Genomic DNA, 15614 nt, shown 5'->3' with positions numbered 1-15614 from the left:
TGCTATCATTCAAATATTGTTCTCTGGAACGACGGCATTAAAACTACAAACATCAGTGAACTCCAGATCCCACAGAGGGGAAGTCATCCTGACCCTAACCCTAACCCTGACCCTGACCCTAACCCTGACCCTAACCCTGACAGAGGGGAAGTCATCCTGACCCTAACCCTAACCCTGACCCTAACCCTCCAGATCCCACAGAGGGGAAGTCATCCTAACCCTGACCCTAACCCTGACCCTAACAGAGGGGAAGTCATCCTAACCCTGACCCTAACCCTGACAGAGGGGAAGTCATCCTGACCCTAACCCTCCAGATCCCACAGAGGGGAAGTCATCCCAACCCTGACCCTAACCCTAACCCTAACCCTGACCCTGACCCTAACCCTGACCCTCCAGATCCCACAGAGGAGAAGTCATTCTGACCAGAGTGGACAGCAGCTTCCAGGGTTTTACTGGACAACGCTGACCGGGGTGGAAACCGCTTAGTGGCACCGTAGAAAAATAGAAAAAATATTCTATCGTTATCTCTCTTGTAACATAAAATAGTTTCTGAGCCTTTGAGACATTTACACCCTCCAGTCCTGAGCCGCAGAGAGGAGGTTCTGGAAGTTAGTTTGGTTGAACATTTGAGTTTCTTCAAATCAAAATAAGCTAAACACATTGTCCAATGAGCGGTAGTCTACACTTCTTTAGAGAAGACGTCAGCCAATCAGTGAATGGCGAGGCTAACGTCATTCTGAGATGGCTTCAGCATTCAAAAGTAAAATAATTTCCATTTTATTTTACAATATTTCCAAGATAAAAGCGTTCGATCAAACCCAAACAACTTCTAATGTGAGATCATCTGAATGGCAAACGTCTGAAAATTAAAGATTCAATTCTTAAAATCTCTTTAAAACGTATTCACTTCTGTGATAAAAACTAAACTTCTTTAAAAGACGTCCAGTTCCAAATGTCACTTCCTGGTCCGTGCCCACAGCAGGAAGCTCAGCCAATGGCGAGGCTTGGATTATAAAATGATTGTGTGTCTAAGTGGGGGCGGGGTTTGAACTTGGCCAATCAGAACTTGTTTCCTGTCGTGTCCTTGGCCAATCGGCAGACATACGCCTCGTATATGGTGTCCAGGAAGTTGGCGTCGCTCTGAAAGACAGAGATGAAACATTAGGAGGGTGTCAAGAGTGTGTGTGTGTGTGTGTGTGTGTGTGTGGTGTGGTGTGGTGTGGTGTGGCGTGGTGTGTGTGTGTGTCTGACCTGGATGAGGTGCAGCAGGGTGGCCTGGAGCTGGCTCTTGGAGAGGGGGGGCCGGGCGGGGGCTGAGGGGGGGGGGCAGCCGTCCGAAGGCCTGGTCTGAGAGAACACACTGGGGGAGAGCAGCATGGTGGGGGCTATGGTGGCCGGGATCCGCTGGGGGGAGATCACCTGGGGGGGGAGAGGGGGGGTTAGAGATAGAGACACACACACACACACACAGAGCTAAAAGAACACGTGAGTGAAAGAAGTCTTCTTTCAGGTCTACACTTCAACAGTTTGGATTTTAAATCAAACGATGACTGAGGTTGCAGTAGAGATTCTGGATGACTGAGGTTGCAGTAGAGATTCTGGATGACTGAGGTTGCAGTAGAGATTCTGGACAAAAAAGTCTAGTTTTGGTGTTGGACAGTTGGCTTGACAGGTGTTTCTGGTTAGTCAGGTGTGTTCCCTCACATAATTTGTGCAGGTATAAGAGAGCTGTCAATGTCTACTATTATTATTATTGATTCTAGGCTTTGCGTTTGCCTTTGAAGTCTGTCAAGATGAGGACCAAAGAGACGTCAAAGAAGCCATTATATCAGAAAAATCTATCATCAGAAATAGCCAAAACCTTATCCATCCAAAATCAACAGTTTGGAACATTATTAAAAAAGAAAGAAAGCAGTGGTGAGCTCAGCCATCCCGGTCAGCCGACGAAGACTCCTACAGTAGATGACCACTACCAGGAAGACTCCTACAGTAGATGACCACTACCAGGAAGACTCCTACAGTAGATGACCACTACCAGGAAGACTCCTACAGTAGATGACCACTACCAGGAAGTGACGTCAACGTGTCAGAGACGACCATCCAAGAACACATCACCAGCAGAACTACAGACGCTTCACTGCAAGCTGGAAACCACCAGTTATCCTCAAACAGCGTGGTCAGGTTACAGTTTGTTAAAAAGTACCTAGAAAGCCTGCAGAGGTCTGGAAAACAGCCTTGTGGACAGATACGATAAATATGATCATGTACCAGAGTGATTGCCAGACTTAAGTTTGAAGACAAAAGGATCTGCCCAAGATTTACAGCATACTGAGTGATCTGTGAAAGATGGTGGAGGGGGTGTTATGGTTTGGGCATGTATGGCTGCCACTACAACTGGCTAACCTGTCTTAATGGACGGTGTAACTGCTGACAGCAGCAGAACGTATTCTGAAGGGTACAGAAACATCTTGTCTGCTGAAGTTCAAGCAAATGCCTCCAGATTGGACGGTGCTTCATCGTACAGTAAGACAACAACCACAAACACACTGTCATAGCAACCAGGGAGTTTTCAGGGCTAAAAAGGCAGAAAGTTCTTGACTGGACAAGATTTTAGGCAAAAAGCAGCTGAAGATGGCTGCAGTCCAGGCCTGGCAGAGCATCACCAGAGAAGACCCCCAGAGAAGACCCCCAGTGTCTGGTGGGGTCAATGGGTCGCAGACTTCAGGCAGTTATTACATGCAAAGGATTGTCAACCAAATACTAAACATGAGTACTTTATTTACACATTATATAATTTTTTTCCAATACTTTTGGAGCCCTGAAATAGGCGGAGTAAGTTTAAAAACTGTTGTACTTTTTAAATGGTGAACCAATCAATTACAGCTGAGAATCTCTACTTTAACCGCTTGGTAATTGTTTCAAATCCAAACTGTTGGAGTACAGAGTTAAAACAAGCTGCATCATCTCTACCTGGAGATGAAGGCTGTTCTTCTGAGCAGAGGAGGAAGAGGAGGAGGTCTTGTCCGGCCAGCTGTCCAGAGGCCTGGGGGCGGGGTGATGGGGGGGGTCATGGTGGAAGCGGGGGGCCAGGGCGGGGCGGGGGGGCTCCGGGGGGGCCACGCCCCCCTGCTCCTGCTGCACCAACTGGAGCCTCTGCAGCAGCTCATGAGGAGAGACCACGCCCACCACACCTGACACCTGCAGGGGCGGGGCCTGAAAAGGAGGGACATGGAGCGGCTTGGAGGGGCTGAAGAACAGGTGCTGGGCCTGGGGGTGGGGGTGGGGGTGGTGGTGGGGGCCAGGGAAGGCCAGGGGCTCCACCAGGGGGGGCTGTGCTGCCTGCAGGCCTGGGAGGAGAGGGGGAGGGGGGTGGGGGCAGCAGGGGGGGCCGGAGGTGGTGGAGGAGGGGGGGGGCTGGCTCTGGAACAGTCTCTGGAGGGGGTCTGGCCGGGCCTGGGGGGGCCGGAGGGGGGGGGCTGGGGGGGCTCCGTTCTCAGACAGCCGGGTCTCGGGGGACTCAGTGACGGGCTGCAGCAGGTCAGCGGGGACGCCTCGCTGGGACGCCATCAGCTTCTGGAAGCCCGGGCAGTGCTGCTCCGTCTGGGCCTGGAGTTGAGCTGGGGCCTGGAGTTGAGCCGGGGCCTGAGGCTGAGGATGAGCCTGGGGCTGGAGTTGAGCCAGGGCCTGAGGCTTAGCCTGGGGCTGGAGTTGAGCCGGAGCCAGGGCAGGGGCCTCGTAGGACAGGGAGCGAATTACGGCCGGGCGCCCCCCTCCAGCCTTACTGGGTCCTGCTGTTCCTGGAGCCCTGGGGGAGGCAGGCTCATGCCGGGGCTGGGCCCCGAATAGGGTGGCCAGAGACAGATGCCTGGACTCCCCCTCACTGTCCTGGGGAGGGGAGGGGAGGGGAGGGGGCACATGATGAACACACCAGAGCCTGACAGATGTACGGGAGCACATATTGTGTGGTTGTGGTCCTCTGTGGCTCAGTTGGTAGAGCATGGTGCTAACAACGCTAAGGTTGTGGGTTTGATTCCCGCTGGGACCATCTATACTGAAGCGTATGAACTCACTGCAATGTAAGTTGCTTTGGATAAAAGCGTCAGCTAAATGGCAGATATAAATGGCATATATATATATACATAAATATATATGTATTCCTCAGATAATGCACCGGACCCGAACATCCATTCTGGGTCGGGCTGTGGAACACACAGACCTCTCCAGCAGGCGTGTGTGTGTGTGTGGACTCACCCCAGACCTCTCCAGCAGACCTGTCTGTCTATCTGTGGGTTTGACAGCGATGGGCTTGATGAGGTGGGGGTTGTCATGGAGAACACTGCTGCCCCCGATCTCCTTAGGCTCCGAACAGGGCTTCCCTCCCTGGGGAGGAACGAGAGAGGGAGGGAGGGAGGGAGGGAGGTGGGGGTCAGTTGAATGGTTATTAGACCCAAACAGACACGGCAGAACACCTGAGAGACTATTAGATACTATAGATACTATAAACAGTTCCAGATAATCTAGACTATTCTAGATATTATAGCCTTTCCTGTTCATTTATGATTCATCTCCACCACACTCAGACTCCACAGTCTTTCTCCACCAGCGCCCCCTAGTGGTGGCAGGGAGCAGCCACAGGTCCAGTCTTTCTCCACCACCGCCCCCTAGTGGTGGCAGGGAGCAGCCACAGGTCCAGTCTTTATCCACCACCGCCCCCTAGTGGTGGCAGGGAGCAGCCACAGGTCCAGTCTTTATCTACCACCGCCCCCTAGTGGTGGCAGGGAGCAGCCACAGGTCCAGTCTTTATCCACCACCGCCCCCTAGTGGTGGCAGGGAGCAGCCACAGGTCCAGTCTTTATCTACCACCGCCCCCTAGTGGTGGCAGGGAGCAGCCACAGGTCCAGTCGGCAGGGAGCCCTACCTTGTCATACTCGTTGCGGGCCTTGGTCAGCATCTGGAGGATGTCCACCCCCTTACTGCTGTCCCCCGATGTCTCCTGCCCCCGGGGCGACCCCCAGCCCGGACCCCCCCCCGGACCCCCGCCCTGCTGGGACCGATGCAGCTCCTGCTGGGTCAGACTGGGCACAGGACACCACAGGTTACACACACACATTCCTGTGTGTGTGTGTGTGTGTGTGTGTGTGTGTGTGTGTGTGTGTGTGTGTGTGTGTGTGTGTGTGTGTGTGACAGACAGACAGACAGACAGACAGACACACACATACAGACATGCACGCGCGCGCACACAGACACACACACACACACACTTAAGTAGAGAACACATACCAATTGTTACATAAATCAACTGGGGAAACAAATCAATTAGTGGGTGGTGAGTTGGCAGTGAGCCCCCTGAGCGAGGCCCCCTGAGCGAGGCCCCCTGAGCGAGGCGGTATTAAAAGGGAGGCCCCCTGAGCGAGGCAGTTTTAAAAAGGGGGGCCCCCTGAGCGAGGCGGTTTTAAAAGGGGGGCCCCCTGAGCAAGGCGGTTTTAAAAGGGTATCAGTCAGATCTGAGCTCTGAGTGCTTTGGCTCCCAGAGGCATGGCTGAGGCCGCTAGCTCTTAATAATACATTAGCCTGCGTTTCCATTATTAATCTATGCGGGGTAGAGAGTGTTTGGCTGCGTCTTGGGGGGGGTGGGGGTAAGTGCGACAGTGGGCCCACTTCAATCAAGCGCAGACGGTTTTCTAGTATCAAAAAGATGTAAACATCAGTTAGGGTCAGGGTCAGGGTCAGGGTCAGGGTGAGGGTGAGGGTCAGGGTTAGAGTTAGGGTCAGGGTTAGGGTCAGAGTTAGGGTTACAGTTAGGGTCAGAGTTAGGGTCAGAGTTAGAGTTAGGGTCAGAGTTAGGGTCAGAGTTAGGGTCAGGGTCAGGGTCAGGGTCAGGGTCAGAGTTAGAGTTAGAGTCAGGGTTAGAGTTAGAGTTAGGGTCAGAGTTAGAGTCAGGGTCAGAGTTAGAGTTAGGGTCAGGGTCAGAGTTAGGGTCAGGGTTAGAGTCAGGGTCAGGGTTAGGGTCAGAGTTAGGGTTACAGTTAGGGTCAGAGTTAGGGTCAGAGTTAGAGTTAGGGTCAGAGTTAGGGTCAGGGTCAGGGTCAGAGTTAGAGTCAGGGTCAGAGTTAGAGTTAGGGTCAGGGTCAGAGTTAGGGTCAGGGTTAGAGTCAGGGTCAGGGTTAGGGTCAGAGTTAGGGTTACAGTTAGGGTCAGAGTTAGGGTCAGAGTTAGAGTTAGGGTCAGAGTTAGGGTCAGGGTCAGGGTCAGAGTTAGAGTCAGGGTTAGAGTTAGAGTTAGGGTCAGAGTTAGAGTCAGGGTCAGAGTTAGGGTCAGAGTTAGGGTTAGGGTCAGAGTTAGGGTTAGGGTCAGAGTTAGGGTCAGGGTCAGAGTTAGGGTCAGGGTTAGAGTCAGGGTCAGAGTTAGGGTTAGGGTCAGAGTTAGGGTCAGAGTGTCAGAGTTAGGGTCAGAGTTAGGGTCAGGGTCAGAGTTAGGGTCAGAGTTAGGGTTAGGGTCAGAGTTAGGGTCAGAGTTAGGGTCAGAGTAATAAGAGCGCTGCTGTTGCATCAACATGACAACGTCTGCGAAGAGGAACTCCAACCCCATTAACTAACGTTCTCTACACGGATCTGTCTGTCTGTCTGTCTCACTCACTTCTTCATGAGCTGGGCGATGCGCTGGCAATCCTGCTTGTCGTAGAACCAGATCCCGTAGATGGACACTGGGAAAGAGAGAGAGAGACAGAGTTAATATGAGCAACATACACTTTAAACTCTATAAACTTAAACATACAGACAGACAGTGTCATTAGGTCAGAGGTCACAGTGCAGTGGTGTTAGTCTCAGTCTCAGTCAGGTGTTAGTCTCAGTCTCAGTCAGGTGTTAGTCTCAGTCAGGTGTTAGTCTCAGTCAGGTGTTAGTCTCAGTCAGGTGTTAGTCTCAGTCTCAGTCAGGTGTTAGTCTCAGTCTCAGTCAGGTGTTAGTCTCAGTCAGGTGTTAGTCTCAGTCTCAGTCAGGTGTTAGTCTCAGTCTCAGTCAGGTGTTAGTCTCAGTCAGGTGTTAGTCTCAGTCAGGTGTTAGTCTCAGTCTCAGTCAGGTGTTAGTCTCAGTCTCAGTCAGGTGTTAGTCTCAGTCAGGTGTTAGTCTCAGTCAGGTGTTAGTCTCAGTCTCAGTCAGGTGTTAGTCTCAGTCTCAGTCAGGTGTTAGTCTCAGTCTCAGTCAGGTGTTAGTCTCATGTCAATCATCCAGAGGTTGAACAAGGAAATATCCTCCACAACCTGCACTAGAGTGACACCCTGTGGAGACAGGGGGAAACACACACACACACACACACACACACACACACACACACACACACACACACACACACACACACCAAATGGAGAGCAGTCACACAGGCCAGGGGGGATAAACTAAACAGTGGGATGAATAAGAACTAAAATGGGAACGGTTCTAAAATAAACTGACTGATGTTGGCCAGCCAGACGCTGCATTCCTGCCTGGCCTGGGGAGAAGGTGCAATAACACACACACACACACACACACACACACACACACACACACACACACACACACACACACACACACACACACACAGCTCTGGGTCTCCTTCCATACACTCATATAACACTTTATTAGGAACACCTGGACACCTTCTCATGGTGGAGGAACACCTGGACACCTTCTCATGGTGAAGGAACACCTGGACACCTTCTCATGGTGAAGGAACACCTGGACACCTTCTCATGGTGAAGGAACACCTGTACACCTTCTCATGGTGAAGGAACACCTGGACACCTTCTCATGGTGAAGGAACACCTGTACACCTTCTCATGGTGAAGGAACACCTGGACACCTTCTCATGGTGGATAATACCACCATTAATACCACCATGTTAATACCAAATAATCATCGCTTGAATGCCACAGGCTATTTGAGTATTGTTGCTGACCATGTGCATCCCTTCATGGCCACAATTGACCCATCTTCTAATGGCTACTTCCAGCATGATAATGCACCATGTCACAAAGCTAAAGTCAAACTGGTTTCATGAACATGACAATGAGTTCAGTGTTCTTCAGTGGCCTTCCCAGTCACTGGATCTGAATCCAATAGAACCTTTGGGATGTGGCAGAACGGGAGATTCACAGCTTGAAAGTGCACCTGAAAAATCTGCAGGAATTGCGTGATGCAATCATGTCATCATGAACCAGAATCTCAAAGGAATGTTTCTAACATCTTGTGGAATCAATGCCATGACAAATTGAGGCTGTTTTGAGAGCAAAGGGAGGCCCTACCCAGTATTAGTATAGTTTTCCTAATAAAGGGAGGCCCTACCCAGTAGTGTTCCTAATAAAATGTTTAGTGAGTGTACACACACACACACACACACACACACACACACACACACACACACCTTCTGGACATTCAGGAGGCAATCTCTCCACCAGCCTGTAATCATGATGAATATGTTATGTAATGTTCAACATGCTGCACTGCAGCCAAGACCCGCTCATTCCTGTGGTCGGGAGGACATTCCTCAACAGCCTGTTACCGTTAACACACACACACACATACACACACACGTCCCTATGCCGGTAAACACACACACACTTCTCAATACCAGTAAACACTCACTCTTAGGGGTCAGGGTTAGGGGGGGGGGGTCAGTGTTAGAGGGGTCAGGGGCCAGTGTTAGGGGGGGGTCAGGGTTAGAAGGGTCAGTGTTAGGGGGGTCAGGGGTCAGTGTTAGAGGGGTCAGGGTTAGGGGGGTCAAGGTTAGAGGGGTCAGGGTTAGAGGGGTCAGGGGTCAGGGTTAGCAGCCTCCACCCTGGCAGGACGAATGCGAGAACAGCAGTGTTGACAGGCCGACGAGGAACACCTCCACCCCAGATAACACCAGCCCAAAAAAGACAGGAGAGAGGGGAAGATAAGAAAGAGAGGGAAGGAGAAGGAGGGAGAAGTGAGTAGGGTGGAAACTGAGGAGGACAGAGGGTCAGGCTGAGAGCCCACTGAGAGAGAAGAGAGAAGAGAGAGAGAGACAGAGAGAGTGAGACAGAGAGTGAGAGAGAGAGAGACAGAGAGTGAGACAGAGACAGAGAGAGTGAGACAGAGAGAGTGAGACAGAGACAGAGAGAGTGAGACAGAGAGTGAGAGAGAGACAGAGAGAGTGAGACAGAGACAGAGAGTGAGACAGAGAGAGAGACAGAGGGAGAGGAGAGTGCGTGAACAGGGAGTTCTCTGGAACTGCTGCTGCCACACTGCCTGCCCCCCCGAGCTGCCGGGCTGTCTGGGAAAGGGACCAGACCCCCACACACACACACACACACACACACACACACACACACAAGCCTGGGAACCACCGAGAGAAACACTCATATCCCTTGGAGAGGAGAAGAGGAGGAGGAATGAGCACATGGTGTAGCAGTTAGCTACCAAAGGCCACAACTACTGGTCTTACTGGGAGAAACACTACTCTTACTGGGAGGAGAAACTACCAGGTCCTACTCTCTCTGAGGAACATCTACCAGGTCCTTCTCTCTCTCTCTCTGAGGAACATCTACCTACGCATTTAAGGACTACTACACTTCTACCATCACCACCACCACCACCCTACTAGACTGCTACTACTACTGCTACTACTACTACTAGACTACTACTCCTACTACTACTCCTAGACTACTACTACTACTACTACTACTCCTACTCCTACTCCTACTACTCCTAGACTACTACTACTACTACTACTACTACTACTACTACTACTACTCCTACTCCTACTCCTACTACTCCTAGACTACTACTACTACTACTACTACTACTAGACTACTACTACTACTACTAGACTACTACTACTACTACTAGACTACTACTACTACTACTAGACTACTACTACTACTACTAGACTACTACTCCTACTACTCCTCCTAGACTACAGCTACTACTACTAGACTGCTACTACTACATCATGTTCCGGAGGCTCTTCCAGCGCGGCAGACCCCAACATGAGCGTCTGGAGGAGGAGCCTGAAGTGCGCTTCAAGGGCCATCTCATCTCGGAGACGGAGCTTGGGTACACCTACGTACGACCAGGAGGTAAGGACGGCTACGCTACCCATGTCACCCCGCTAGCATTAGCACTGCCACCCTGCTAGCATTAGCTCTGCCACCCTGCTAGCATTAGCTCTGCCACCCTGCTAGCATTAGCTCTGCCACCCTGCTAGCATTAGCTCTGCCACCCTGCTAGCATTAGCTCTGCCACCCTGCTAGCATTAGCTCTGTCATTAGCACTAAGTCTCTCTGTGTCACCCTGCTAGCACTTTAGCCTTTCCTCAATTGCTAGGAACCAGACTGGCTGTGTTCCCTCCTCTGTCCTCCTCCTCCTCTGTCCTCCACCTCCTCCTCTGTCCTTCACCTCCTCTGTCCTCCTCCTCCTCTGTCCTTCACCTCCTTCTCTGTCCTCCACCTCCTTCACCTCCTGTCCTCCACCTCCTCTGTCCTTCACCTCCTCTGTCCTCCACCTCCTTCACCTCCTCTGTCCTCCACCTCCTCTGTCCTCCACCTCCTTCACCTCCTCTGTCCTCCACCTCCTCTGTCCTCCACCTCCTCTGTCCTTCACCTCCTCTGTCATCCACCTCCACCTCCTTCACCTCCTCCTCTGTCCTCCCTCCTCTGTCCTCCACCTCCCTCCTTCTCCTCCACCCTCCCTCCTCTGTCCTCCACCTCCTCTGTCCTCCACCTCCTTCACCTCCTCTGTCCTCCACCTCCACCTCCTCTGTCCTCCACCTCCTTCACCTCCTCTGTCCTCCACCTCCTCTGTCATCCACCTCCACCTCCTTCACCTCCTCCTCTGTCCTCCCTCCTCTGTCCTCCCTCCTCTGTCCTCCACCTCCCTCCTCCCTCCTCTGTCCTCCACCTCCTCTGTCCTCCACCTGCTTTGTCCTCAAAAGGCTTTGGAGGAGAATATCGAAGGGAAGGAACCTCCATCTCCTCCTCGTGTTGAACAGCTGAGAAAAGGCTTGTGTCTCCCGCATGGAAAACATGCACAAACCCACTAAGCCAAAGCCTAGGCTTTAGCTCTGTGAGCTAACGTCTTCAGGTCTCAGGCAGGGTCACTGAGGACAGCGTGTCTCCTAACCACCTCTGTTACATCTGCATATGGTTTGTTTTGGTGAACTCTGAGCGCTGCAAGCCATTCCAAACAGCCCAGTAGAGCTGAACACTGCCAGCCAAGTCCAGGGGTATCTGGACCTCTGTTCTTCCTTCAGGGTGACCCATATGTCAGAGAGTGTTCTGGGCACTTCCCCCGGTGACCCAACTGCCCAAATATTTGTTTAGTGATTAGATTCCATGACCTCTGGTGAAAGGTCACAGCGATGAGAGACGTGTGGCATTTCTAACTTCCTGTGTGCGTACCTCTGACCTCTGACCTCCTCCCCAGCGGTTCTGCTGCTGTGTGAACGTCCAGAAACACCACAGCAACGCAACCACAACACAACCATAACCACAATCACAATATAATACAACCACAACAGAACCACAATACAATCACAACCACAATAGAACACGGGCTCCAGCAGACCAGCAGTATTCCACCTGCCTGGCACTGGGCATGATTTTGTACATCTGTGTGTGTGTGTGTGTGTGTGTGTGTGTGTGTGTGTATGTATGTATGTGATGGTGTGCACGTGTGATAAATATGTGTGTGTGTGAGTGCAAGGTTTATCTAATCTAGACTGGGTCTGGCTGGGTCCCTGGTGTTGGCAGGGCCGGCAGAGGACACTCCAACCCGGGCCGACAGCCACCAGAATACCTCTGGACCTTATATGGACCTGAGGGCCATGACCACTACAGCAGGCTGCTCGCTCGCTCGCTCACACACACACACACACACACACACACACACACTCCCTCCCTCTCCCTCTCCCTCTCCCTCTCCCTCTCTCTCTCTCTCTCTCTCTCTCTCACAAACCAAACACCAACGTACATGTTTACATGCAGTAGGTGAGAAGAGGCCTAGTTGTATTATGACAGTTGGCCTATGAAAACACTTAGAGAGCAGTAGTTAGTTAGTTAGTTAGTTAGTTAGTTAACATTAGTTGCCTCGTGAAATCTCAACAGAACATGTTGATGAATCGTAGGCCAAATCCGCTTTCTTTCCTTAATTCCTTAAGTTGCCTCTAAGTGTTTTCATAGGCCAACTGTCCCGGGAAAACACTTAGAGGCAACTTAAGGAATTAAGGAAAGAAAGCGGATTTGGCCTACGATTCATCAACATGTTCTGTTGAGATTTCACGAGGCGATTGGGATTAATTTGTGTTGTCCTACAGCTATGAAACATACTCAGCAGCTCTGAATTAAAGTGAAAAACATCAAAAACTGAATACATTGTGATACAAGGTTGTTCCAGGACACTGACAATAGTCATTCCTATGTGGGTAGTGTAGTCCTATGTGGGTAGTGTAGTCCTATGTGGGCAGTGTAGTGCATGGTGGGTAGTGTAGTTCATGGTGGATAGTGCAGTGCATGGTGTGTAGTGTAGTCCTAGGTAGGTAGTGCAGTGCATGGTGGGTAGTGTAGTTCGTGGTGGGTAGTGCAGTGCATGATGGGTAGTGTAGTTCTAGGTAGGTAGTGCATGGTGTGTAGTGTAGTTCTAGGTAGGTAGTGCAGTGCTTGGTGGGTAGTGTAGTTCATGGTGGGTAGTGTTGGTCCTACAGCGGGCGTTCCTGTAGAGCAGGAAGGGGTCTTGCAGCTGGAAGTCCAGGTCTTTAGTGATTGGCTCCGTCAGGTTCTCCATACTCAGCCTGTTCATGATGGTGAAGCCATGTCTGGGGGAGGCCAGCCTGACACACACACACACACACACACACACACACACACACACACACACACACACACACACACACACACACACACACACACACACACACACACACACACACACACACACACACACACACACACACACACACACACACACACACACACACGATTAGGCCATACACTGTAGTAGCTACTGTTAGCTAGCAGGCTATAAGGCTGCGTTGTCTATGGATAATCAAGCTGCTGTGGACGGTGGACTGAGTGACTTAGCACGCTAAGCTCATTAGGCCTAGCTTCAACATCCTGCAGGCTTCCCTCCAGCCCTGGGGCAGACAGGGTTCTACATTCTCCCTCCTGCCCTGGGGCAGACAGGGTTCTACATTCTCCCTCCAGCCCTGGGGCAGACAGGGTTCTACATTCTCCCTCCAGCCCTGGGGCAGACAGGGTTCTACATTCTCCCTCCAGCCCTGGGGCAGACAGGGTTCTACATTCTCCCTCCAGCCCTGGGGCAGACAGGGTTCTACATTCTCCCTCCAGCCCTGGGGCAGACAGGGTTCTACATTCTCCCTCCAGCCCTGGGGCAGACAGGGTTCTACATTCTCCCTCCAGCCCTGGGGCAGACAGGGTTCTACATTCTCCCTCCAGCCCTGGGGCAGACAGGGTTCTACATTCTCCCTCCAGCCCTGGGGCAGACAGGTGATGAAGACAGGGTTCTACACATTCTCCATTTCAAAGGTCCAGACTTTTCCAAACCTTGATGTTCAGACATTGGTGCTGCTTGTGTTGGGTTTTGTGTCTGCAGCCTCATCTGGTTTAAGCCCTCGCTCTGTCTAACACACAGTAGGTTATACAACTTGGAACTCTGGTACGAATACATAACATATAATTCAAGAAATACAGATGTCAATCCAGACTTGTCCCGGTCTGAGTTGGAACCCTGTGAAGACAGGGCTGTAGTGTTACCATGCCAACCCCCCTCAGCAGGACAGGGCTGTAGTGTTACCATGCCAACCCCCCTCAGCAGTACCTGGTGTACAGGAACAGGGTTCCCTCCACGTCAGTCTTCTCCTGCAGAACAAACACAACACAGCAGGACAGGTTACTGATGGACAAACTGTTAGTTAGTTAATGACAGGACAGGTTACTGATGGACAGACCGTTAGCTAGCTGCTATGGTTACTGATGGACAGACCGTTAGCTGGCTGCTATGGTTACTGATGGACAGACCGTTAGCTGGCTGCTATGGTTACTGATGGACAGACCGTTAGCTGGCTGCTATGGTTACTGATGGACAGACCGTTAGCTGGCTGCTATGGTTACTGATGGACAGACCGTTAGCTGGCTGCTATGGTTACTGATGGACAGACCGTTAGCTGGCTGCTATGGTTACTGATGGACAGACCGTTAGCTGGCTGCTATGGTTACTGATGGACAGACCGTTAGCTAGCTGCTATGGTTACTGATGGACAGACCGTTAGCTGGCTGCTATGGTTACTGATGGACAGACCGTTAGCTGGCTGCTATGGTTACTGATGGACAGACCGTTAGCTGGCTGCTATGGTTACTGATGGACAGACCGTTAGCTGACAGACGTAAGAAGCTGGAATAACACTGAATAACAACACCTGTTGAACACATTCAGCGGTGGCTTCTGGACCGGACCGCTACGAACATCAGTCGGAAGGGAAGAACTCAAATAAAGCTGGTACAAACAAACTGCCCATAACTTTTCAGAATGAGGTCGCTAGCTACACACACACACACACACACACACACACACACACACACACACACACACACACACACAGTGTAATGACATGTCACAATGACAATGTCTGATAGTTAATGATAAACCATCTACCTGGTTCCTACCTGCCGGGTGTGTACTGTTAGCTCTCGGCTAGCTGGTTCCTACCTGCCGGGTGTGTACTGTTAGCTCTAGGCTACCTGGTTCCTACCTGCCGGGTGTGTACTGTTAGCTCTAGGCTAGCTGGTTCCTACCTGCCGGGTGTGTACTGTTAGCTCTAGGCTAGCTGGTTCCTACCTGCCGGGTGTGTACTGTTAGCTCTAGGCTAGCTGGCTCCTACCTGCCGGGTGTGTACTGTTAGCTCTAGGCTAGCTGGCTAGCTGTGCGCTGTCCAACCTACCCATTCATTGGCTCTGTTGTTGAAGGTGTACAGCGCCACTTGGCTCGCCACGTCCACGATCTTGTTGATGTAGGGGTCCTGTCTCTGCAGGGCGGCCAGGCTGATGTCCAGCCCTTTAGCGGGGAGGCAGGTGGTCCCGGTCCCCGTCCCCGTCATCGTCCCTGGGCGCCGGGAGCAGCAGCCTCGCAGCCTCGCAGCCTCGCAGCCTAGCAGCCTAGCAGCCTAGCTAACCGACTCACTGTCGCAAGTCACACAATACGGAAATAACCGCCAACCGAAACGACCACTGAGCACCGAAATCTCTTATCAATACTAAAAATGAAAACAGGCGAGTCATCCGGACATGTTGGGCTCGTTTAAGTGTCGGGTAGACTGGTTCCCTCTGACAGCCCTGTTCCGTCGGACCGACGGTAAACAATCAGGCATCACTAGTCGAGCGTGTTCGGGGAGTTCAGGACAACAAACCCGACGTCGAAAAATCGATGTCCGAGTCAACAGGTGGTGAGAGGACCGCGACCAGGTAACAACCACCGACCTCCCAACTCTCATCAGAAAACCCTCTTCGACAGGAGGAACGTCATTCCAAAATGCTAAAATTCACAAAATGTGTTTCATTGTTTGTTCAATAGAGAGTAATCGTTAAACAATGTTAATAATCAAGATTG

At 51.5% G+C, this 15614-nt stretch overlaps 1 protein-coding gene across 2 annotated transcripts; it reads right to left on the bottom strand.

Annotated features, from left to right (window-relative positions):
- Nucleotides 1-380: 380 nt before the first annotated feature.
- On the bottom strand, nucleotides 381-15344 carry dcp1b (decapping mRNA 1B). Of its 2 annotated transcripts, none has more exons than XM_083697778.1 (9): nucleotides 14950-15344; nucleotides 13830-13870; nucleotides 12695-12822; nucleotides 6637-6703; nucleotides 4919-5075; nucleotides 4252-4380; nucleotides 2971-3885; nucleotides 1252-1419; nucleotides 381-1140 (listed from the first exon to the last, which is right to left on the bottom strand). In XM_083697778.1, exons 1-9 carry the CDS (start codon nucleotides 15103-15105, stop codon nucleotides 1060-1062), a joined length of 1842 nt encoding a protein of 613 aa, XP_083553904.1. In that variant the 5' UTR covers nucleotides 15106-15344; the 3' UTR covers nucleotides 381-1059. The 2 variants fall into 2 exon arrangements, with proteins under 2 accessions (XP_083553904.1, XP_083553905.1); XM_083697779.1 differs by having other exon boundaries at nucleotides 12779-12822.
- Nucleotides 15345-15614: the final 270 nt, after the last annotated feature.

Source organism: Argentina silus, assembly GCF_951799395.1.
Source record: "Argentina silus genome assembly, contig: scaffold_204, whole genome shotgun sequence".
Classification (NCBI taxonomy): Eukaryota; Metazoa; Chordata; class Actinopteri; order Argentiniformes; family Argentinidae; genus Argentina; species Argentina silus.
Note: the sequence above shows the minus strand (reverse complement) of the source record. Positions and strands in the feature narration are given on the sequence as shown.